At 36.8% G+C, this 23,252-nt stretch overlaps 2 protein-coding genes across 4 annotated transcripts; one reads left to right on the forward strand and one right to left on the reverse strand.

Moving 5' to 3' along the window:
* The first annotated feature begins 10 nt into the window (after nt 1-10).
* On the forward strand, nt 11-8,609 carry LOC100256006 (nuclear pore complex protein NUP85). Of its 2 annotated transcripts, none has more exons than XM_010650191.3 (19): nt 11-592; nt 1,264-1,366; nt 1,536-1,646; nt 1,756-1,839; nt 2,305-2,376; nt 2,467-2,523; nt 3,434-3,553; nt 3,642-3,842; nt 4,025-4,135; nt 4,221-4,258; nt 4,574-4,730; nt 5,143-5,244; nt 5,359-5,415; nt 5,645-5,791; nt 6,001-6,071; nt 6,205-6,292; nt 6,666-6,722; nt 7,862-8,095; nt 8,191-8,609. In XM_010650191.3, the coding sequence occupies exons 1-18, from the start codon at nt 216-218 to the stop codon at nt 8,054-8,056; spliced, it is 2,148 nt and encodes a 715-aa protein (XP_010648493.1). In that variant the 5' UTR covers nt 11-215; the 3' UTR covers nt 8,057-8,095; nt 8,191-8,609. The 2 variants fall into 2 exon arrangements, with proteins under 2 accessions (XP_010648493.1, XP_002283798.1); XM_002283762.5 differs by having other exon boundaries at nt 12-592; nt 7,862-8,091.
* A 227-nt stretch (nt 8,610-8,836) lies between these two features.
* Nucleotides 8,837-14,995, reverse strand: LOC100250865 (protein unc-13 homolog). 2 transcript variants are annotated; one of them, XM_059736185.1, is made up of 6 exons: nt 14,340-14,904; nt 12,224-13,087; nt 10,880-11,335; nt 10,551-10,740; nt 9,225-10,464; nt 8,837-8,901 (listed from the first exon to the last, which is right to left on the reverse strand). In XM_059736185.1, the coding sequence occupies exons 1-5, from the start codon at nt 14,850-14,852 to the stop codon at nt 9,530-9,532; spliced, it is 2,958 nt and encodes a 985-aa protein (XP_059592168.1). In that variant the 5' UTR covers nt 14,853-14,904; the 3' UTR covers nt 8,837-8,901; nt 9,225-9,529. The 2 variants fall into 2 exon arrangements, with proteins under 2 accessions (XP_059592168.1, XP_002283826.2); XM_002283790.4 differs by lacking the exon at nt 8,837-8,901 and having other exon boundaries at nt 8,941-10,464; nt 14,340-14,995.
* Between the last annotated feature and the right edge of the window lie 8,257 nt (nt 14,996-23,252).

Consider the following 23,252-nt stretch of genomic DNA (forward strand, 5'->3'; position numbering starts at 1 on the left):
CGATGTCCCATGCTAGGATGAGGAAAACCATTTACTCTCGGAAACGCTCCCCCTCTCCTCGCAACCAAATGCACCCAAATCAAACCCTTTTTGAACAGTGCGCGCATTGACCTCCACTGCGCACGTTAGGCTCTCACACTATTTTCCTCCCTCGAGTCTCTCTGCCCAAACCCCCCCAAAACCCCACTACATTTTTCCGGCGAGTCTCCAGCCAAATGCCCGGCCTGACTGCAGATTCTGGCAACGCTCTCGTCCCACTCTCGCCTGAAGCTCATGTATCCGTCGTTTATCCTCTCCACCACGGCCTCAAGCCCCCGATCTCTCGCCTCTCTATCTCTTGGTCCCGAGGCAACGCCCTTCGTGTGTCAGTTTTCCGGGAACTTCCGGCTGAGTCCAGTGACTCGGACGGAGAAGCTGGTGGGAAAGTGGTGCAAGTGAAGCTTGGAGTCGCAGATGGAGAGGTCGATGATGCGCAGTGGCGGAGGATTGCCTACGGTTCCGTTTCGCCGTTTGCGCTTCTCCAGAGTCGGAGGAATTCAGTTTTGGCGTTGTCTAAAATGTCGATGAGTTCGTCTCCTTATCACCCTGACTGGTATTAATTCAAAAGAAACTGATTCAGATCTGTCTGGCAGCTGAGAAAATTGAGGAAAAGGACAGAAAACATAGAACATTTTGAATTTTATGTTTTGCCTTTTTTGGTTTGGTTTCAAAGAAATGAAAAACTAACGCGAAAAAAGAGAAAAGAAAGAAAATAGCGGTTCTAGGCTAAACAGAGGAAAATATTTCCTTTTATTTTCCTACATTTATTTGCAACTAAACAGAGGATTTAAGTTTGTGATTTGATCTTTCCTGTTTGTTTTATGAAAACTATAGGTTATGTTACGGCTGACTTTGATTCTCAGACATCGGTTTAGGAGAGGGTAGGGAAACAGTTATGTAGACCTTACAATTAGAAAAGGAGGGTAAAGGAATGTGCTTAGAATTGCTAGCAGATACGAAAACTAGGGTAAAATTTTGAATTTTGATGTCTTGAAGGGTTTAATTAGAGTTTCTCAACATGGAAAGCAAGAGGTGTAGCTAGGGTTTTGAAACATACAAAAAATGTAATATGATCACTGTTTTGATTAAACTTAGTGAAATGTAGTTTAGTCTTGAAATTGGAGGGTGTTAAGATCGGGCAAGTGAAGGCATAAGTTTGGTGGCTGTTACAATTTCTTGGATGGATGCAATTTACTTATTTGTATTGTATCACACATTAATTAGGTGGGAGTATGTGATGGAGTACAGCAAAGACATAAGTTCTCTTCTGGATAATGCAAAGTCACTTCCTAATTCGATGATTGATGACCCCAAGACAGTTTTAAAGGTGAATCTTTATTTCCTTCTCCTTCAAAAGTAAATCGAGCATTTCCATATTGCCTACGTTCAAGTTTGACTGTTGTATGTGTTTAAAAATTCTCTTTTATTGGTTGAAGGTTCTTTACCTTTTCAATTTAAAATGAGACATTGTATATGAATTCAAATTCTTGATGTAGAAAGTTGAGGAGCCTACATGTTTGAAGGCTGCATGGGGGCTGTTGGAGATATTCTATGCAGACAAGGAATCTCAAGCATGGCTTCCTGAACGGATTGTTGATTGGTTAGCTGTAATGATCTTCGCTAACATTTACTTATTGTTGTAAATTCAAATTGGGAATTTCTTTTTCCACTGAAACAATCTGTTACTTCTTTCTAACTAGTTGTATCTATCGGCAGGATTATGATGTCCTCTTCTCAGGAACACAGGCAACTGTCCATTCAAAGCTTGTGGAATTTCAAAAAGAAATTGTCCGTTTACAGGTTTGTTCATATTTTAATCTAATAAGTTACCTTCACTTTTGATTAGAAAATGAATCCTAGGGCGATTGGATTGTTTTCTAGGTGGTCAAACATCTTTTCTGTATTTTGAAGTCCATAGCTGGATTGCTAATATAACAGTTAACAATAGAAACATGTGTGCTTGGGCATGTCTAATTTTATATTTTAGTATTCTTTTTTCATTATGATCGCTTATAGTGGAATGCCTATACTGTTTCTAAACTATGATTACCTAGTCTGCATTCTAACTACTCTCTCAGTTGGACGCCTTGACCACCAACCAATTTAAGCTAGCTGGTGTCTATCTTCTATATCTGACCAACCTGATTGCTACAGCTTTTCCAGCTAGAAATTCTATTTTGGATGAATGTTACATATATTTAAAATTTGTCAGTTTTTAGGATGGTTTTTGTTGCTACTTACATTGTATGACATTGTTTTATGCAGGTTATTGAGGATGATCCTAGATATTGGGAAGTAATAACATCGGCACTAGCAGTTGGCTGGTTAGAGATTGTTGTAAGTAGACTTTCGAATGTTTTAAAAGAAGATAAATGCTGTTGATGGAATATGAAAAATCAAACAGAGATTTATAGTTCTTACTGGCAGGTGAAATTGTTGCGCTTGCATGGCTCTTATCAATTGGATCAACTTAGCAATCGTGAGGTTGGTAAGAAAAAATAGTAATCATTGCATATCAAAAATATGATTTCAGATGTTGTTAAAAATTTTTATTGACTTGCTTTCTAGTGGAACTTTTTGAGACCATAGAGGAGAGGTGGTTAGGGTTTTTTCCAAACCTATTGGGGTGGGGTTGGCTGTTGAGATGGAGATGTTGGATTGATTGGAGATTTGACATTAGCTTCTTCCCTGGGTTTCAATGTTGCAGTGGAAGATCCTATAAAAAAAATGTTGAAGTGGAAGATGATCTTAGCTATAGTTATAGTTATCTCCTAGGCTTCTCAGAAAAAGTGAGGTCATTTGAAGTGAGACAACTGGTCACACAATTTTTTATCTACCCAGAGATTGGTTGTTTTCTATTGATGGATCCTTCGCTAGGCCTGTCAAACTGCAGATAGACTAGAAAAATGAGGTGCTTGCTTGGTGGAGGTGTTTGTTAGGGAGTTTTTACCTTCCTGAACTCTGTACTTTGATTCTGGGGATGGTCTTGAACTATTTTTTAGTTTCTGGCCGTCCTTTCTTTCTGGTGGTTGAGTTGTATTTTATTGATTTGATTTTATTCGATACTTTTGGTTTTCGTTCTTGAATTACTGGTCTTCCTTCTTCATGTGTTTTTTTAATTATTAGTCAATGATTTTTTTGTTTCTGATTAAAAAAGAAGAAGAAGAAGAAGAAGAACTTACTCTGCATGGTGCAAGTTTAGTCTCTGCTGTTTTGGGACTTTTGTTGGACTGTCTTGGTCAAGATAAATTTGATTATGGATCATGTGATGTTCCAACTCATATATCCATGTCAGTTATATGTATCTTTTGCACTTGGTGTGATGCTAAAATAACTGACTTGATTTTTGCGTTCATGATTTCTCTCATGTTTCATCTGCATGTATATGAAACAGACTGAGAATGGGCTGGTAGAGGCAGTTGCCATTCTTATTTCAAAAATGCCACGCATGCGTCCTGAATTAGAAGCTGGGAGATTGGGTGAATGCTTTAAAACAAAGCCTGATTTCATCAAGGTACCTTAGGACCTTAGAAAAAAAGGTTGTTTTCCTAGTTAATACCTTTTCCATAACATTTTTTATTTCACATATATGCATTACCTAGGCATGGGAGAAATGGCGGGCACAAATAACTAAGCTGGACTGTAGTTCATTCTGGGTTCAGTGTGATCACCGTCAGACCAGGGAAGGCTTGAGAAATATGCTACAGCTCATGCTGGGAAACACTAACAATCTCTGCACTTCGACATGTCATTGGATAGAGCTATATATTTCTCACTTTCTTTATGTCAGGCCTTTCACAGTGGTTAGTGCCTATTTATATCCCTTACCAATTTATTTACGTTTAGAAAGGAGTTATTTAGCCTAATTATTTTGAAGACTGTATTCTGTTTCTATTACTTTTTATTTTTTATTTTTTAAAATTGACAATTCATGTGCACTAGCAAGACTCTGAAGTTGGCATTCAATCTTTCTAACTTGAATCAGGGTTTAGAAAGCATGCACGCCCTAGCACAGAAATGCATTCAGTTGAAACCAATTTCCAGTTCTCATAGGTTGATGGGGCTTATTGTTGGAATTCTTGGAGAAAATACTGAGGTGTGAACGTGGATTACACATTGTTATCTCATACATTAATTTTTTCCCTCCTCGTAAACACCATTGCTTTGTTTATATGGTTCAGGTCGTGTTAGCAGAATGCTCTAGAGCATTTGGCCCCTGGTGAGCTGCTAAATTATCTTCTCTACTTAGTTTTGTTGATTTGATCTTGGATGTATGCATTAGATCTGTTAATTATTTTTTGCTTATCAGAAAAAAAAGAAAGAAAAAGAACTGTTAATTATTTTGTATTTTCTTCCAGGTAACTAGTAGATGTCATAAATAAATAGATTGTTAGGTTTAATAGCATTCAGACATTTTCATGCCTACCAGCTTTCCTTGAAGCATGTTGGTTTTGAATATGTATAGAAATCGACATGCTTATGCCTCTGTTTTTGAGTTTGTCTTAATATGAAGTGGTATACTGCTTTTTAATAGGATGGTTGCTCATGCCATTGAGTTGTTGACTGCTGGGAGTGATCAAGCAGAAATTATCTTACAGGAAGGGCGTGATAACCTAGGGGGAATCAGTATAGAGGAGCTTCACCGACTCATCTATGCTCAAGTCTTGTCGTCTCATGCATTAACTTGGCAAGTGAGTGCAAATTACTTATTGTTCATTCCATTTCAAAATTGGTAGATTTTTTTTTTTTTTAAGAAGAGTTAGGATTACATAGTCATTGCAATTTCATATACACTGTTGCAAAATTACCACATTTTGTTCTTACTGTTTCGTATCCAATTCAAATGCATAGAGATAAATAGAAAAGTAAAAAAGAGGAGAAGGAAAAAAAAGGCTTGATATTTTCAATTTAACATGATTTAGAGGAGCCTCTGAGAACCAACACGATCAGGGTGCTCATGGAACCAACTTTAATGTGGGGACTTACTTTTAGGCATACTGGAAATATTCCAATGGTCTCTTTTATGTTACTTTCCTTTTTGTTTGGGATGGAGAGGTTATATCTTATGCATAAAATTTTAATTTGATGCTCTCCTGTCAACAGATTGCTCCAATTTATTTGACCTCATGCATGAAGCAAGGAATGGGTCTGTTGGAAGTTTTATTGTACAAGCAACCTGTTCAAGATAATCAAATGCTCCTTAAGGTAGTGTCGGTTTTTTTATCTTTGTCTTTGTTGTATGTATTTTTAGACTTATGCTTCTTTTATATGTGATCCATGTTTTTGATTGAATGACAAAATGTGTTGTATTTCAAACAGACTACAGAAATTTGCCGTCTGTATGATCTTGAAAGTATCAGTTCAAGCATTATGAAGGTATACACCATCCTATCCGTCATCACTTCTTCCATTGAAGTACAAACCAAAAATATGTGTAGTAATCTTTGAAGTGGAACTTGATGTTAGAAAGTTCTTTGCTTGCCATATCAACATATGCCACATATGCACTGGTGCCATTGAAATTAATCTGTGAAGAGAAGGTTGTGATAACTGATCTCCTTATGCATGGGTATTCCTGTTTAAGATTTTGTATCTTGTTAATCAGATTGCTGGAGTGTATCACTGGAAGCATGGTAGGAAAGGTTCTGGAGTATTCTGGCTTCAACAAGCTCGGGATGAATTTCGTCTGAACAGAATTGCTCAGCAGTTGTTTGACTTTGTTGGAAGGTCAATCTCTGATGAAAGTTTTAAGGTAATTATCATTGAATATTATGTCATTGCACCAATTTTCAACGAGCCACCAAGATTTCTGTTCAATGTTTTTACTCCTTGTTTAATAAAATTATGAAATAATTTAGATATATGCAGTGTTGCTGCAATCTTCTGCAGAAGTACAGCCTTGAAATTGGAATTGATTTTATTTTACTTAGTGCTTATTTTGACTGTCCTTTTTCCATGCAGCAATGGGAAGGATTAATTGAATTGCTGGGCTCTGAATCTAAGATCGCTGGGGGGCTCGATTTTCTGCACAAGTATGAATACTGTTATCTTTGCTTATTTTTTAGCTCTTAGCTATGATACAGGAAAGAGATACAAATGATCATTGGTAATCATCTTCAAGCTTTTTTACTTCTTTTCTTAGTCCTAACCTTATGTATGGCACAGGTACAGGGATTTCAAAAAATCTCTTCAGCAGGTTCAAGTTGGAAAGACAACTGATGCTGCTCAGCAAGCTGTTGAATCCCTTATATCGGTATGTGGATAAAATCTAATCAATTAGTTACTATCCTCAAGTACTACATTTCTCTTATAGGAAACCCTCAAATAATATTCTGCTTAATATGAGGACCAAAGTATTTGTCAGGGTAGTGCCTCTCTTGTATGAAATGTTAAGGAGTTTGAGCTGCAAGGATGCTTCATAAAAGCTCAAATCACATGAACATGCAACATAGTCATATATGAAGGAGCCAAGTTGTGTGATAATTCTTGGGATCTGATTTTTCCATTTCCCATGGGAAAGGATGATTCTAGGTTATTTTTATTCTACACATGCTTAGTGATTCTGTTTGGCACCTATTGTCACATTACATTGATTATAACAAGTCTCTTTTGTTATGATTCTGCAGCTTATGAGAAACCCTTCTACACCTCAACGCTTTTGGCTGCCTCTTCTGCACGACTCAGTAAGCTAATCTTGTTATGAAGTTTTACCTATCTTTTAGGGATTAGCAAAGTTGAAGGCTTTTCTGAATCCTATGTGCAAGAGATTATATAATTAAACTGAATGCAAGATTTGGGATATCTTTTGTGCCTAACTTCCCCTTGTAATCAGTTTGTTGGATGCATACTTACCTCAACATGGACCCCATGTGGTCAACACCTAGCATGATCTGACAAGCCACATCATGGTGATTGCTGGAGAGGTAAATTGGGGCAACAGCAAGCACATGACCACCTTGGATATGAAGGAAAAGTGCAACTTAAGGAGGTCTAGTACCCTCGTTTTAGCTCAGTCTGGGGATAGGTATTCATGCCCTTGGATGCATGAGTTGATCCTGAGGATAGATGTGAATAGTAAACCTCCTGATGCCCCTTATTGGAAGCTTACCAAGCTGCCAACCTGTTGCTGGCAGCATTGGCAGTTCAACTCTCTACCAAGGACAGGTTTTGTTGCAGCGTGGAAGACAATATTAAGTTTTGAGTTGTCAACCTAACCGAGGCTGGAGCTCAGGGCTTATGGCTTACTATTCTCATAATCCAGCTGGCTTTCGCATACCAAACCCACTAGGTAGGGCCAAAATGGCTCCACTTTGGATCATTGACTTCGCAGCCCCGACTGTCACTGCCCTGCTCTTGGACCACTCCCCACTCATTCCTGCAAGCCTTATGGTGGTCTAACCTCCACACTCAAGATCCTTAACCATTAACTATGACCTTCATTGCCCTGGGAATCAATGCCTTTCTCTACACTTCTCTTAGATTGCTCTATCATTTGCTTATGCATGGAGCATCTGCCATGTCATTGGATTTTGTATGGTCTATCTCCTATACCTTGCCCTTATGTTGTGGCCTATATGCTTTTATTATTATCACTACTATAATTAGGAGGCTAGCTAATAGCAGGCACTGATCTTCACCATTTTCTTTATCATTTGTTTGAATTGTTTATTTCAAATTTTCACAAAATGTTTATTCCTGTAACAAAAAATATGCCAAGCATGAATTCGTTACTATTGCATATATTCATGAGTTTGTGATCTGCACATAATTGTCTTGATTATGTTATGTTACTTTTAGTTAATGTAGTTTTGTTTGCGCACAGTTGAAGTTGCTTAGTTGGCAAGAGCGTCCCTTGCTGAATGCTAATCAAACCAACCTGTTGCTGAATAAACTGCAAGAGTTATCTATGGCAAGGCTGCGCCCAGACTTCATTGAAGCTAACTTGCCGCCACAGGCCTTAAGCTCTGTCAGGCTAGCTCTTGCCACAAATCTCGGCCGGGCTATCCTCGAGGAATGATGCCACTTTCCTCCAATATACAGCTCTCCACATGTGTGAGTATGTTGGATGCTTTGTTTCCTTTCACCCAAAATCCAATTACATAACATATTGAAAAAATAAATAAAAATTCTGATGTACTGAAATTGATGCAGAATTACATGACTGAACCGTACGACAAGTGAAGCTTCTGCCACAGCAGAGATGGATTGCAGATGCCTGTAATGAGGTGTTGAAGTGTGTAACCCGTGACTCGTCTTTAACTGGATTGAAATCACCTAACTGTTCAAAATTTCGGCGCATCATATGCATAAGGTCATGGCAAATGCCTTTGCTTCTCTAGATGAGTTTTGAAAAGTGTACTCAACCCCTGCAGTTTGCAAATGTAAAATACACAGGCGGCTGTCCAGTTGAAGCACCAGAAAAGATGTGGTTGTTGGAATCAGGCTTGGGAGATGGATGCTGCTGGAGCCTGGAGGTAGTGGGCGTGCCAAACATTTGTAACTTTTACATATGCTGATTGGAACTCAACATAAGCTACTTATATATTTTTTATTATAAGTTTTGTTTTATTTATTCGTCTTTTAGATAGGCAACTAAAGTTAACCAAAAATCAGCTTCTCGAACCTCTAGCTGCTTCGCAGCGTGGACTGAGATCTGCAACTTAAGGGTTCCTGCCAAAGGAGGTCTTGTGTCATGGCATCCCAATCCTGGAAAAAAAAAATTCTTTTCAGGGCATACCCTAATTGCCCAATAAAGATTTAAATTTGAAAAGCTTCCAGCACCTATGCTATTCATATAGTTTCTGAAGCTATCAGAATCGGACCACGAGATTTACATTGAAGCCCAAGTGAAATAATTCGATCCTACCAGAGAACAGCACAGGACACATAGTAAAATCAGGATTACAATGAATAAAACTGTATTACAATAAATGCTGACAGGAAACACCAGTATTCAGAATCAACATCATTATACTATCAAGCCTTTTATAGACTATATGTGAATTTTCCTACTATTAAGATGATAAACCATGAAGGCGGGCACATGGAGGAACAAAGGACTTTGAAACACACAAATAAATGCAGTAAAGAAATATTTGAAGGAAAAAAGGAGAAATTTTTTGAAGAAATTAACAATCTTTTAGATGATGGAAAAAGAATAATAATGAATAATACCCTCCACCCACCTTCCTTCAAGCAAAGCCCTTGGAAATCCCATGCTTCTTATTACTCCGCTCCCACTTCTGAATCTTCACAAATGGCAGGTGGAGTAGACCAACCACGAGACTTCTAAATGCACTATACAAAAATATTGTGTACTTTTACCCCAGGCCCAGGGCACCTCCTGCCTCATCCAAGGCAACTCTTGGCATGAAGAACCACCATATCTGGGTAAGTTTCTACTAAATACAGGCAGAAAGTTCTGCCAGGCGTAATTCCCACGCAAGGATAGGAACTGCATTGCTTCACCATCTGTCACAAATCAAGTTCATTACAGTTTTTTAGGCAAGTTATAGGTTTTCTTAAGGAACTTTGAAGCAGCTTCATCGTTACGGTAACATAAAACACGCAGGAGTGTGTTCGGTTCAGTTGAGTTCCATTGCCCTGAAGTAGGAGGTAATGGGAGTCTGGATCGGGCAGAAGGACCATATGTCTCCAAAGTCACTTGTCTGAAGCGCTGAATGAGGCTCTCTGTGTCAGTTCGGAACAGAGGGAGCACACCTCTCACTGTGCCTGAGAATTTGTCTATCAAATCAGCTGGCAAACCATCTCCATTGGACCAGAACAGATCTTTAAGGGATTTGAAATCATCCTCTATTATTTGGGAGTCCTGACGAGAAAATGCACGAGATGGACCTCCAGCAAGCAAAACCAACAAGAACCCATCAAAGGAAGCTCTCATTATGTCGGTAATAGCCCGTGTCCGAACTCTTTCATGTATGTTATCTGATACAATCATCAAGTTCTGCTCAAGTTCCTGAAGTAGAGGCTCAATCCTTGAAGATGATGGCTCACCAACATACAAACCATCCCATAGAACATGACTAAGATCATGGAAGATGATTTTGTATGCCAATGCCTCAGAGAGTTGTTGGATACCCTCTAGACAAGCAGCTGGTGCAAGTTCAAACTTCTTCCCCAAACCATTGGACAAGTCTTCTGCATGAGCTGATTCACAGTTTCTCAGATGAGTAATTACCCTCTTCTCCAAAACTTCCAACTCCATCCGAAGACGTTGCATGGTATTTATGCGAACACATAGCTGTGGTATCCCAAAGGAGTTATCTCCATTCACTACGGCAACCTGAGAATTCCTTTTCTGGGAGTGTGGTGACTTTTCCTTTTTCTTCCACACACCTTGGAACTTTGATCCTGTTGTGCATCTGGTTAATGCTGGCATTGTGGGAACAAATGTATTCCGTGATCCTACGCGGAAATCAAAAGAACAAAAATTATTATTGATATTAAAAACCTGAAAGAAATGAAGGTTTATATGTTTGAGAAGAACTCACCACAGCCAGATTTTGCCTTTGTAATGTAATACTGAAGACATCTGTCAAAACCAGCCATCAAGTCAGGAAGCAATGCTGGGTGCATTGGTATTGGAAGCTGAAAGAAAGCATTCAAAGTTTCATCTATGATTCGCATGAGTTCAACAGCAGAGGAAGCATAGCCTTCTTCATTTGCTTGAGGATTCCAGACCTACTCCATGGCAGTGCCCAAGTTAAATCAAGGGATGCTACTAATGAAATTAAAATGGAATGACCAGTAAAACGAACAGTTCAAAACAAAAGATATGGAACATATCTAATGGGTGAGTACATGTTACCAGATTGCATACCTCTTCCTGTAAATTCCTGTCAACCCATTCTTTGAGCCGGTCAACCCTTGTCTTAACCCATGCTTTCACTAGATTGGCTATTGCAGCTTCAGCTTCAAAAGGGGGCATCTCACGGATTATTGCCTTCCCACCATCTTCACTGTCCACTGAATCTTCAACAGCAATCTGCACAAGATCTTTCTCCAACTTATCTGCAGCTCTCAAAACTTGTACAGCATCTGGTGTCAATTCCGTGATACCCGAGATAAATTGCTTTAGCTCATTCCCATAGCAAGCATGCAGGGTAGCTACAGCCACTCCTGCTGAAAAAGGGTGCCACCTCTTCAGAATTGGACTGAAGACAACCTTCTCATTGACTGCAAGCTCACCAACGTCCTTGGCAAGAATGGCGAGGACAGGAAGAGAATTTGGCCGGTTTTTGGATGCCCTCCTGCTAGAATCTGCCTTCTCCATTATCTGTATTATGACAGATCAAACATATCCCAAGTCAAATTCAAAAGGAGGGAAACTTCAGCTGTTATCTACAGAATCATATGGTTATACTATACGCCAGCAGCAATTTAATAATAGATGGTATTGGCAGTAGATATTGTTAAAATCCAATAATCTATTTCATTCAAAGCCATTCCACCTAACATGTAAGGACAGAAATCAGCTTCAGAGGGAAGAGAGACAAAGAGAGGGAGGGGGAATTGTCTTTTATATTTAAAAAATCCTCTTTGCAACATTTTTTTTTTATTTTATCAGATCCTCTTTGCAACTATTGATTTTCCCAAAATTGCAAGAAAATGACCTGGAAACAATTTCATTGAAGCGTGAACTCAGTTCACAGTTATCAAAACTGGGTCAGGTCGACTAAGTTTTAACAATGGCAAATTAGGGACATCAGCTTTTGTTTAGTCCAGGTTCTTACTGAACTTTTTTCTTCTTATAGGTAAATTTTTTTCCCCGTTGGTACTCGAACCTGGAACATCCCACAAACCCTCCCAACCCTTTACCACTTGAGCCAGGTTCTTACTGAGTTTTGATCAGGGAGACATAAGATTTACCTCATTCCAGTTTGCTAAGACCAAAATTGACCCCCAATAGCACATATATATGTGTGTGTGGTGTAACAAAACCAAGTGGCTACAGGACCCAGTCATAGAATGAGAAATAGATCCACTACTAACATCACATTAGTCAGCTGGCAATCATGTTCCCCTGCACCATCTCCGTTTGAAAAATGGCTGGTGCTGTCAAACTATCAGGGCACTAAGGTCACTGTTAATGATAATTCTCAAAGTCTCACATTTTGCCTCCTACTAACAGGGAGATACTGCAGTAGAGATAGTAAGGACTTGCCTGGGCAAAAGCAGTACGTAGCGATGACCTGATGTAAGTGTCTATCCTGTTCCGAGCCACATCAACTTCACTTTTTCTCCTTCTACGGTACTCATGAGATATATCTTCAACCAAAATCTTGGCTGCTGATACCCCCAAAGAAACAATATTTTGCATGGAATCAATATTTGCACTATCAAAAGTGTCATGGTATGCAAGAAGCCTTTTCTCAGCCCAACCTAATATTGAACTCAACATAGAACTCAAGATCTTGGGGTACTCTGGATCCTTAGTTGTTTTCGCATCTTTTGCTACTTCTGCAAGCTGATTATCGGCAGCATCCAGCAGATAATTTTCAACTTGGCCAGTTGTGACAAAACGGTGAAATAATACCCACGTGAAGCAAATGTTATGGAGCATTTGGTTCATTCCAAGAATTCCCCAGGTCTTCTTTATCTGTTCCATAAGTTCATCAACTTCCTCGATAATAGATGTTTCTTCATTAACATCAAAGCAAGCTTCTAGGAGCATTTCATAGAGTCGAAGATTTAGTGGAAACCCATCTGCCCAGTGGCAAGCCTCGGATCCATCAAATGATCTGCAAGCAAGAGACACTACAGCATTACGAAGTAGTTGCATAGATTCATTGTTTCTGCCAGTTTCCATAGGCCTATCCAGTGCTCCATGAATAATCTGCCGCAACCGTTGGGGAGCAGTGTTTGATTTATCTAAGGGCAAACGGGGATGTAAGAGGAGGCCAGCCTCAAGAATTTTCAGATTTCTCTTTTGCCAAGCTTCATATTCTTGCTGATCAGTAAAATCTGAAGATTTGAACTGTTGTAGTAGCTCTAGTGGGAGAACCATAGATTCAATTCGCCTTCCAACCTATAGCAAGTACATGAATAAAACCCATTATCATTTTTTATAGGAATATCATGTAAATTATAAACTGCATAACCATATAAACCAATTGAAACTCAGCTCTACTTGAATTACCTTTTTTATCCTTACCTTAAAAAACCCGACAACCATTCTTTGTATTCAATTGCAATTCTAGAACGAACTATGCATTTTGAATTTTAGATACATGAAATTAAAAGAACTAGATTATCAAGAACCAAATTGAGTTCTTAATCGATCGATTTACAAGGAAAAGACTCAGATACCAGAATCTTACACATCAAGAAAATCTAAAGACGTAAATGAAATTGTCATTTCCAAGGGAAATGTAGACTTGCTAATGTCACAGTTTAATTATACAGATATGATAAGGACAGATCAGAAGCAAACAAAATTACAAGTATATATAAAAATTAGGAACTATAAACACAGATTCCAATACCAACAGAATATTAAATTCATATCACAAGGCATGCTACAAACTCAACAATTATTCAGTTTAGGAAATTAAAAATAAGGAATTAATTGGAAAAACATTGGAAGCCATTGGCAAGTTTCAGATATGATGCAACAATATGAAAAGTAATGCCCTTGATAAAAGGAAGCATAAAGGATGTATCATCATTCCCAAATCACCCACAATTTAGGAATCATGGAAACAATACAGGAAGCATTACCAATAACTAGGATATTTGGTTCTAATGGTGAAATCACTGAATAGATAAATTTGGGATTCATCAGTTAGCTTTGCTTTAAAAAAATATGAAACTTACAAATGAGTCAACCTCTACTATACCAAAAAAAATAGTTCAAATCGACCAAAATCCTATCGGAATAATATAACAAAATCCACAACGTAGCAATGCAAATACCTTGTCTGAGTACATGATCTGCACAATCATTTTCATTAGATCCATATGTATAAAAATGCTTACAAATTTCATCACCTTGAAAACACCAAGATTGTATTAAAAGCCCTACTTAAGCTGCATCCCACGATCACTACCATATTCGTTTAATCAAAATGCCGTAAAGAAAACACGAATTCATATCCTTGAAGACACCAAAACCAGATCAAAATGTGAACATATAAAATACCTAACTAAGCTGAACTTGGAACTATCATTTTCATCTGATCAAGATACAATAATTATCAAAGAGCAAACACAAAAACCATGCATTTTAAAGCACGAAATCCAGATCAAAATGAGAAATGAAAAACCCTAATTGAGCTGACCTGAGAAGCAGCAATTCTTAACAGAGCCCTCCGAATCCTGGAATCGGTGTCCTCAGAAACCCTCATCTGAAACCTCATGAGCTCGCCCACCGTCATGGGCTTCTTCGCAGCCTTCGCCGGGCTCGTATCCTTGCCGGAGGGACTCTTCTTAGAGGACGGCGAATATTTCAAGCCGAATGCCTTCTTTACCCTGCTGGCCGCGGTTGACGTCAGCGAGCGCTGAAGAGAGGGCGATATTGGCGGCGTCGGGGTCGGCGACGACGACGACGAAGAGCGGTCGGCTTGGGAAATGGAGGAGAGAGGCTTTCCGGAAGAGGTACGGCATGCGGAAACGAAGATCTCGTAGGCGGTGAGTCGGAGATCGGAATCGGTAAGTGTTGGAGTGAGTTGACCGAATGGAGAAGGCAGATCGGCAACCGGCATTGCGGTTGCCGTGACGGCGGTGGCTGCCACGGTGGCGGTTGTACCTCTCTTGGAGTGGCCAAGCGAGAGGTCCCTGAAGAGGTGAGCCATTGTCGAGAGAGCAAACAGCAAGAGAGAGAGAGTCGACACAGTACACGAAAGTAAAGTAGAGCAGGACGAGGGTCTATTCGACATTTTCCTATTTCCATGGGGGCAATTTTGTCAATTGCGAGTGACACACGGTTTGGCTTTTCTCCTCGTCTCTCGGGAAAGCTGAATCTATATAATCTGTGGGAGTGGGGGTATATCTGATATTCCATTTTTCATTTAAGGTCAGTTAAGTCATAACACCATGAAGATTAAACATTTCGTTAAGATAGTGATTTAAATTAATCATTTTCTTAAACTTTTATTTCTCCGTCAGCTTTTCTAACTATTATAATTCTTGTGGTTTTTCTCCCAATTACCTTGTAGGCCAAACATTGCATAAAGTTTTGCTTGATATAAAATCTTTAAAAATCTAAATTATTAAAAAAAAAAAAAAAGAAAAAAAAAAGAGAGGAAGAACAAGAACAAGAAGACAAAAACCATAAATTTTAGTTTCTCAAGGAAGGAAAGTAAGTCAAGAAAAAGAAAATTCTTATCTCTTATCTCCTTCTATATTTGTTTGAAAATTTTACTAAAATTTATTTGGGGGCTATTTTGAGACATTTAAAAGCACTTTTTAATACTTAAAAGCATTTTTTTGTAAAAATATTTCATTTTTTTTTTCTTTAAAAAAAAAAACCCAGAACAAACTCTTATAAACTTCAAAAATAATTTAGAGTGTATTTAATAATAATTTTTAAAAATATTTGAATGATAAAAAATTTTAAGTATTAAAAATATTAAAAATATTTTTTAAAATCACTATTAAATTTGAAAGTGGTTTATAACTATTCTTTCAAAAATCACTTTTAAAAGTAAATATTGAAAACATTTTAACCAAAATCAATTGAAACTTTTAAATAATATTTGGTTCCCATCAAATCAGAGGAAAAAATATAAGAGAAAAATAATGAAAAAAAATTAATAAAATATTTTTATATATTAATTTAAACTTATTTAATTTAATTTAATTTATAAATATACAAATTAAATAATTTAAAAATATATAAGTTTCTAACCAATTTAAAATAAATTTCACATATATCTTTTATTCAATAATCAAAGATGTGAGAAAATTTTTTCTTTCCTTAATACTTTTTTCGATTGCCAACTATAACCTTAATGTTAAATTAAATTTAGTAAGCTGTTGGGTTTGGACAAGGTATAACTTTATTCTCATGCAATGATGCAAATGGGCAAGTGACGTCCAGAGGTGGCACAACACCGACTCTTTACCAATTTAGGGTATAGAAAACCAAAGTATAAAAGCTGGAATGTGTAGGCGAATGGTTGGAACTTAGTGTAAATCCTTGGATGGAGGGTCCCATTTATCATATGATAATTGATAAGCATACAACAACCAAAATAATAATAATAACAATAATAATTGCCAGTGACAGTGGCAGATAATCTTGGAATGTCGATTTTTTTATTTCAAGGTAATAGTGACAAGACGTTTAATCCTCGGAAATTCAACCACAAGTATCCTCCGTATAGGATAGGGTAAGGTCCACCAAAAGCCTGCAAGATGTTAGAAGGTGATTAGTAAAGACCAGGGCTTTAAGCAAAATTGAAAAAAAAAACAATAATTCGATCCAAATTAACCAAAACCATCATATTGGTTGATTTTCAAAAATATAAAATGTCGATTCAATTTAAAAATTTTGGAACTCGATCTTGTTGGTTCAATTTTCAATTTTTTTTTGTTTTTAACTGATAAAAATCGAATCAAACTGATATTTTAAAATTTATATATAATTATTTAATATAATTTTAAATACATTTAATATGTTTTTAACATAAAATCCAAGTTGATTTTAATTAATTTTAAAAATAAAATAAACTTAAAATTTAATATAAATTCAAATTAATGAGATTTTGATTAAAAACAAGCATAAATCTATAATTAGGTTTAGAACTAAAAAAATTTATTAAATTGAATCAAAATCGAACTAACATACCTAAAAAAGGCTTTGTTTGATTCAATTTTTTCGCTCCAAATTTGGTTAATTTAATTTTTATCACATATAAAATCGATTATATCATTTGGGTTTTTTTTTTATTTATTAAGAAAGTTTTCTGTTTGTTTTGATTATAAAAAGTTAAAAACCCATTTAAGACTATGAAATACTATCTTTTTTAGGATAAAAATATATTTTTAGGGACTTGAAATATTATCATCCTATTTTTCTATCTTTTAAATATTTAAAAATAATAATTTTTATTTATAATATTTGATTTTCAATCCTTCTTCACATGTTTTCCGCAAATTATGTTACAAAATTGTCCGGTCGGCTCATAGCTTGGACTTTGGAGGGGTACTTTAGTAATTTCGAAATCCAATTTGGTCCTTGAAGGTTACTCGGCGATTATTGTAATTGTTGGGTGGACTTAGTAGTTGGATTGTGGGGGACCAATGAAAAGGTGACACCAATCATTTAAATGAAGGGAATAATTAAATTATAATATTTTCCATGCTCTGCAATTCATACGGCTGAAGCAACCTTGCAACCTTGCAACCATGGGTTTTTGGCAATAAAGTGAAATATTCCATGTCATATGGTTGAAGAAAAATATTATTTCATTGACTAATTGCTCACATGGACCTAAATTGGCACTTGTACACATTGTCTATACATGGATTTTTCTATAACTAACTTTGTTGGGATGTGAGACCCATACCTTAATTATTATAATAATAATAAATAATGTAATTATTATTGTAGGTTCGGCATAAAATGACGGTTACAATTTTGGGCAGCTGACTCATACCTTTTTTTAAATAATAATAATAATAAATAAATAAAAATGTAACAACCAGACAGCATGGCACATGATTTGGAGCTGTAGTATTGGGGTTTGCACCCTCGAAGGAAGGTGCCAAAGCCATGATATTAATTAGGCGATATTTTGATTATAAAAAAAGGGCATTTTTAAAACACTTTTAATTTAAAATTTATATAAAAATTGTTTTCGGAAAGATAATGTAATTATAAAATATGAATTAATTATATTGGTTTATTATTGGTACTTCACATATTGCCATAAATTTGAATTTTATTATTATTATTATTATAAGTTTTAAATTAATTTTATGATTATTAATATTTTATTAAAAAAGTTAAGATATAAAAAATAATCCTTCATCAACCTGGAAAACCTGTTTTAATTTTTATTAGTTTATTTGTCTTTGTTTTTTTCTATTGAATTTTTAGTGGGTGTTTAGTAAACTAGTAATAACTTAATTTAAGTTAAGTAAATTAAGCATGTTTGATAAACATAATTGTATGACTTAAAGTGAAAAATAAAAATAAATAATTTATTTTTAAATCTGTATTTTTATTTTACATTTTTATCACTATTTGCTATTATTATTTTCATAACCTCCTTTCTATTTCACCGACCTTCACAATTTCTCAACTTATTTGTCTTAATTATAATTTAAGAGAATAAATATGTAAATTTGATAATTTAAAATAATTTTTATGTTAATTTTATGAAATAATCTAAATACTTGGGATAAAAATTAAATAATAAGTTTTAAGTTAAAAATTTAAGTATAATAAAACTTAAATTTAAGTAATTAAATAATAAGTATTAAGTTAAATACCTATAACTTAAGCTTATTTTAATTAAATAAAGTTTGAAGATAAAATAAAAATTTTAAAAGGGTTTGGATGTGATTTTCAAATGTGACTTTCATAATTTTGAATTTAATTTAATCATATTTATAAAAAAAATAATCTTGTTTCTATATTATTTTATTCAACCATATCTTATTTATATTAACTTAATATGTGTAATGAAAAATTATTTTGGAAACCTTTTTTATCTAATATTTTCATTTTTTACTTAATTTTAGTAGCAAAATGAAAAAAAAAAAAAGAATTTACCATTGTCCAAAATTAATAATTTTTTTTTTTATTTAAATTTTGTTATTGAGAACAGAAATCCGGTGTGACAATAAAAGGCAAAGCCGATGTGCCCGCGAAGTTGGAGACTTTGAAATGAGGCGTTTTAAAGCGAGCCACGTAGCGCAACGGTGTCGTTTTTTGATAGGCGAATACGACTTGTTCTGTACGGTTCAATTCTCTTGGAAACGTTAGGTTTGACCTGGTTCGGTTATGGAGAACGCGGGATTTTAATTGTTTGGCCACTAAGAAAAAAAGGGGTTTGTGCTTTTTGATTGCCGAGAAATGAGGATTTTCCCTTTCATTTGGTTTGAAGATGTTGGGCTTTTTGGTTTCATTGCGGAGAAATAAGGGGGTTTCGGTTTTCCGGGTTTCTTGTTTGGTTTCTTTCTCGCGAGGAAATCATGGAAAAACTAGGGGACGATGAACTAGGGTTGATCTTCAACAGGGTTCATGACCCTGATGATAGGAAATCATTTTCTCAAGTATGCAAGCAGTGGTAAAGAGTAGAGGGTGAAACCAGATTATATCCATTCGCAACCGCACCTTCTTCATAATTTCTTACGAAGGTTCCCAAATTCAGTGAGATTTAAAGCATCAGGGGCCATTGGTAAAACCCACCTCGAATTGATCTCCCAAACATGTACTAAACTTCAGGTTCTGAACCTCAATACACCAACCATGGATTATACTAATTTTAATGATATCTCTAGTATAAGTGATGGCATATGCGTGTCCAGAATTAACTCAAGTTCATTTGAAAAGAAGGGTGATTAGGAATGCTGGGGTTGCTTCACTTGTGAAAATGGCGAAAAACTCGAAAGAATTGAATTTGGGGCAATGTGTTGCCATCACTGATCATGCCCTTGAAGCTATTGGGTACTTCTCTTCGTGTCTTGAATCTGCAGGTTTGTTTCTTCATTAGTGATTCCGGGTTGAAGATGTTGGCAAAAGGGTCTGTGTCAAGAACCCTGAAGAAACTGTTGATTGCAGAATGTGGGCATATCACAGACATGGGGGTGTCGTGTTGCAGGCAATGTGTTGTTCAGAGGAGTTGAATTTGGCATGCTGCGGGTCTGTGACTGACGTAAGTGTCGTGGCGCTTGGGGCAATTCAGACTGAAGAAATTGAACTTGTCCTGCCTGAATGTATCAGACGTTACTCTGGTCGCCATTGCTAGCATTGCCGGAATTTGGGTGTGCTGGACCTGTCAAACTGTGAATTGATCACAGGAGAAGGGGTTCTTGCTTTTGCAGAGCATGAATGTTTGCAAGTACTAGTAGTGGTTGGTTGTCAGGAGGTGTTTCCTGTAGATGTGGAGCAACTGGTGAGCAGAAGCCAGGCCTTGAAGTGCATCAGACTGAATGTGTGGATGCCAATGGAGATGCGAGAGAATCTTGGCAGATTCTGCAGGTTGGATTGGACTTTGGAGTTAGAGATGGTGGGTGCAGTGGTATTTCATACATTTGCAATTATCCCTTGGATTGCGTAATTCTTGGTTTATTTATTTAATTTATATATTCTATTTTGTCTATGGGTTGTGTAATTTTTCTTCTGTTTTTACCTCAAGTAATTGAACAAAATTTATAAAATCCCAGTCCTTGGATCTTCGATCCTTTTAATTTTAGCTACAGAGACCACACCTCAAAGGCCAAAACGACGCGTTTTGACGAGAGAAACATAAGAAGAGGTGCGTAACGGTGCTATTTTGTGGATTGACGAGCCACAGACGATGAGTGCTTATTTTGGAGTGATTGGGAACGGTGCGATTTCTTCAGTGGGGAACGATAAGGTCCCTCTTTGTTTGGTTGCGGAGGAAATCGGGTTTTCTCTTATCTTGGTTCCCGAAAATAATCGTTTTTTTCTGTTTGTTTGGGGAGAAATGGGAGTTTGCCTTTTCATTTGATTAGAAAAATTAGGTTTTTTACTTGTTTAGTTGCTTGAGAAATTAGGGTTTCTGAGAAATTCGGAAATTTCCGTCTGTAGTTAGAAAGAGCGTAAAGGTTCTCCAGGAATTTCGCCGCAAGGACAAAGAACACGATTTCGTGATGGAAAAACTAGGTGACGATGAACTGGGTTTGATAATCAACTGGGTTCATGATCATAATGACAGAAGATCAATTTCTCAAGTATGCAAGCAATGGTTACGGGTAGAGGGTCAAACCCGGTTATATATACGTGTTCTAGAAGCTGAAGTTCTCCATAATTTCTTACCAAGGTTCCCAAATTTAGTGACATTCCAAGCCTCAGGATTAATCTGCAACGCCCACCTCGAATGTGTTGCCCAAACATGTCCCAAGATCGAGGTTCTCAACCTAAATACTCGAAAAATGCATGATGATTTGGATGAATCTGATGAGTTATCAGGCTTAAATGGTGGTATACATGCAATTGCAAATGGGTGTCGGGAATTACGGAAGGTTTATTTGAGAAGAAGGGGGATTGGTAATTTTGGGGTTGTTTCTCTTCTGAACTTTGGAAAAAACCTGACAGAGTTGGATTTGGGACGATGCAATAGAATTACTGATCAAGCTCTTGAAGCCATTGGGTATGCAACTTCTCTCTGTGTCTTGAATCTGCGGTGTTGTTGGTTGATCACGGATTCAGGGTTGGCGATGTTGGCAAATGGGTCTACAGCCAGGACTCTGAAAAAACTGATTATTGCAGAATGTGAGCGCATCACAGACTATGGGCTGTCGTGTTTGCAGCAGATGTGCTGTTTGGAGGAGTTGAATCTGGCAGAATGTGGACCGGCGGTGACTGACATCGGAGGTGTGGCAGTCGCTTCAATTCCTACTCTCAAGTGGTTGAACTTGTCGTGGTTGATAAACATATCGGACGTTACTCTGACCGCCATTGCTGAGCATTCCCAGAAGTTAATGGTGCTTGATTTAACAGGCTGTGAATTAATCACGGGAGAAGGGGTTCGTGCGTTTGTAGATCATGAATCCCTGGAAGAGCTTGTGCTGGTTTCCTGTGTCAATGTTTTTCAGTCTGATGTGGAACTTCTGGTTCTGGGGAGCCAGTCCCTGAAGTACATCAAGCTAGATAAACGTCTCAGAATGTGGATTCCGATTGCTACACAAGAGAATATCAGCAGATTCTGTAGGTTGGATTGGACTTCCTGACCCATATATGCTATTCATCTTCTGTAATTCCCCTAATCCCAAGTTTAATGTATTTGGTTCAGCATCTTATGAATCAGTTTTGTCAAAATTGCATTTCTATTTTTGTTTGGTTGGAGAGAAAGCAAAAGAATTTTAAGAAAGTAGAAGAGAATATGTTTTGGGAAAATTCTTTAATTATCCGTTATGCCCATTAAAACAGGAAGAAGAAAAAGGTTTAACTTGAATTAAAGAGACTGTAAAACGCTGTGTTTCGATACTGCCAAAACAGCACCAAGCAGCCTCGTGTGCTTAGCCCTTTAACCGCCCATCAATCATAAACAAACAGAGCACTAAAACCCCAGCTTACTCATTCTCTCACAATCTCACCAGCATTTCGAATATGAAAAGAGGCGCAAAAATGGGAGCTTTTGCCCCCTATGTCTTCTGATTGATGTCAAGGGGCACCGGAAAGTAGAATTTCTAGGTTTCCAGTGACGGCTGTGAACGGTTTACATAAAATGAAGGGTATGAACACTGGTGTAAAGTTTATTTGAGGAGAAGGGAAATTATGAATGATGGGGTTGTTTCCAAATTGGATTTGGGGCGATGTCTTGTTTCTGATGAAGCTCTTGCTTGCAGGTATTGAATTTGCAGGGTTGTTGGATGATTAAGGATTCAGGGCTTGTGATGTTATCCAATGGGTCTACATCCAGGACTTTGAAAGAATTGATCATCTCAGAACGTTGTGAACTTGACAGATTCTGGGGTCTCGTCTTTGAAGCAAATGAAAGTTTAGAGGAGTTGGACCTGTCCTTGTTGAATGTATCAGATGTTTCTCTTATTGCCATTGCTGAGCATTGCTAGAATTTAGCCTTCCTGGATTTGACTGAATGTATAGCAATCACAGGACGAAGATCTGACTGGATTTGAACTTTGCAGTTCAAATGATTCCTCTTGAATTCATGGTGAGAAAATAAAATATAATTTTTCTAATTTATTCGCGGAAAATCAAACCCCTGGAAAGTGAAAAATTCCATACTTCATAAGGTACCTGATCAAATGACTATATACAAGTTAGATAAAATGTATAAGATAAATATATGTTTTGACCAATATGTGTAATGAATGTTATCTATCCTCGGTTAGAGGAAATAAACAAATAAGTTTTTTAGAATCATTTAAAATTCTTCACAAATGATAGTTTTGTACACTCTTGTAAATACCTTAGTGTAAATACCTTGTACTGTTAGTATATTTGTCTTGTACACTTAGTGTAAATACGTTGTACAATGACCTGAATTCCATATACCCTTACTCAATGTGTGTATCATTAGTGAGATAAGTAT

Source organism: Vitis vinifera, chromosome 4 (genome assembly GCF_030704535.1).
Source record: "Vitis vinifera cultivar Pinot Noir 40024 chromosome 4, ASM3070453v1".
NCBI lineage: Eukaryota > Viridiplantae > Streptophyta > Magnoliopsida > Vitales > Vitaceae > Vitis > Vitis vinifera.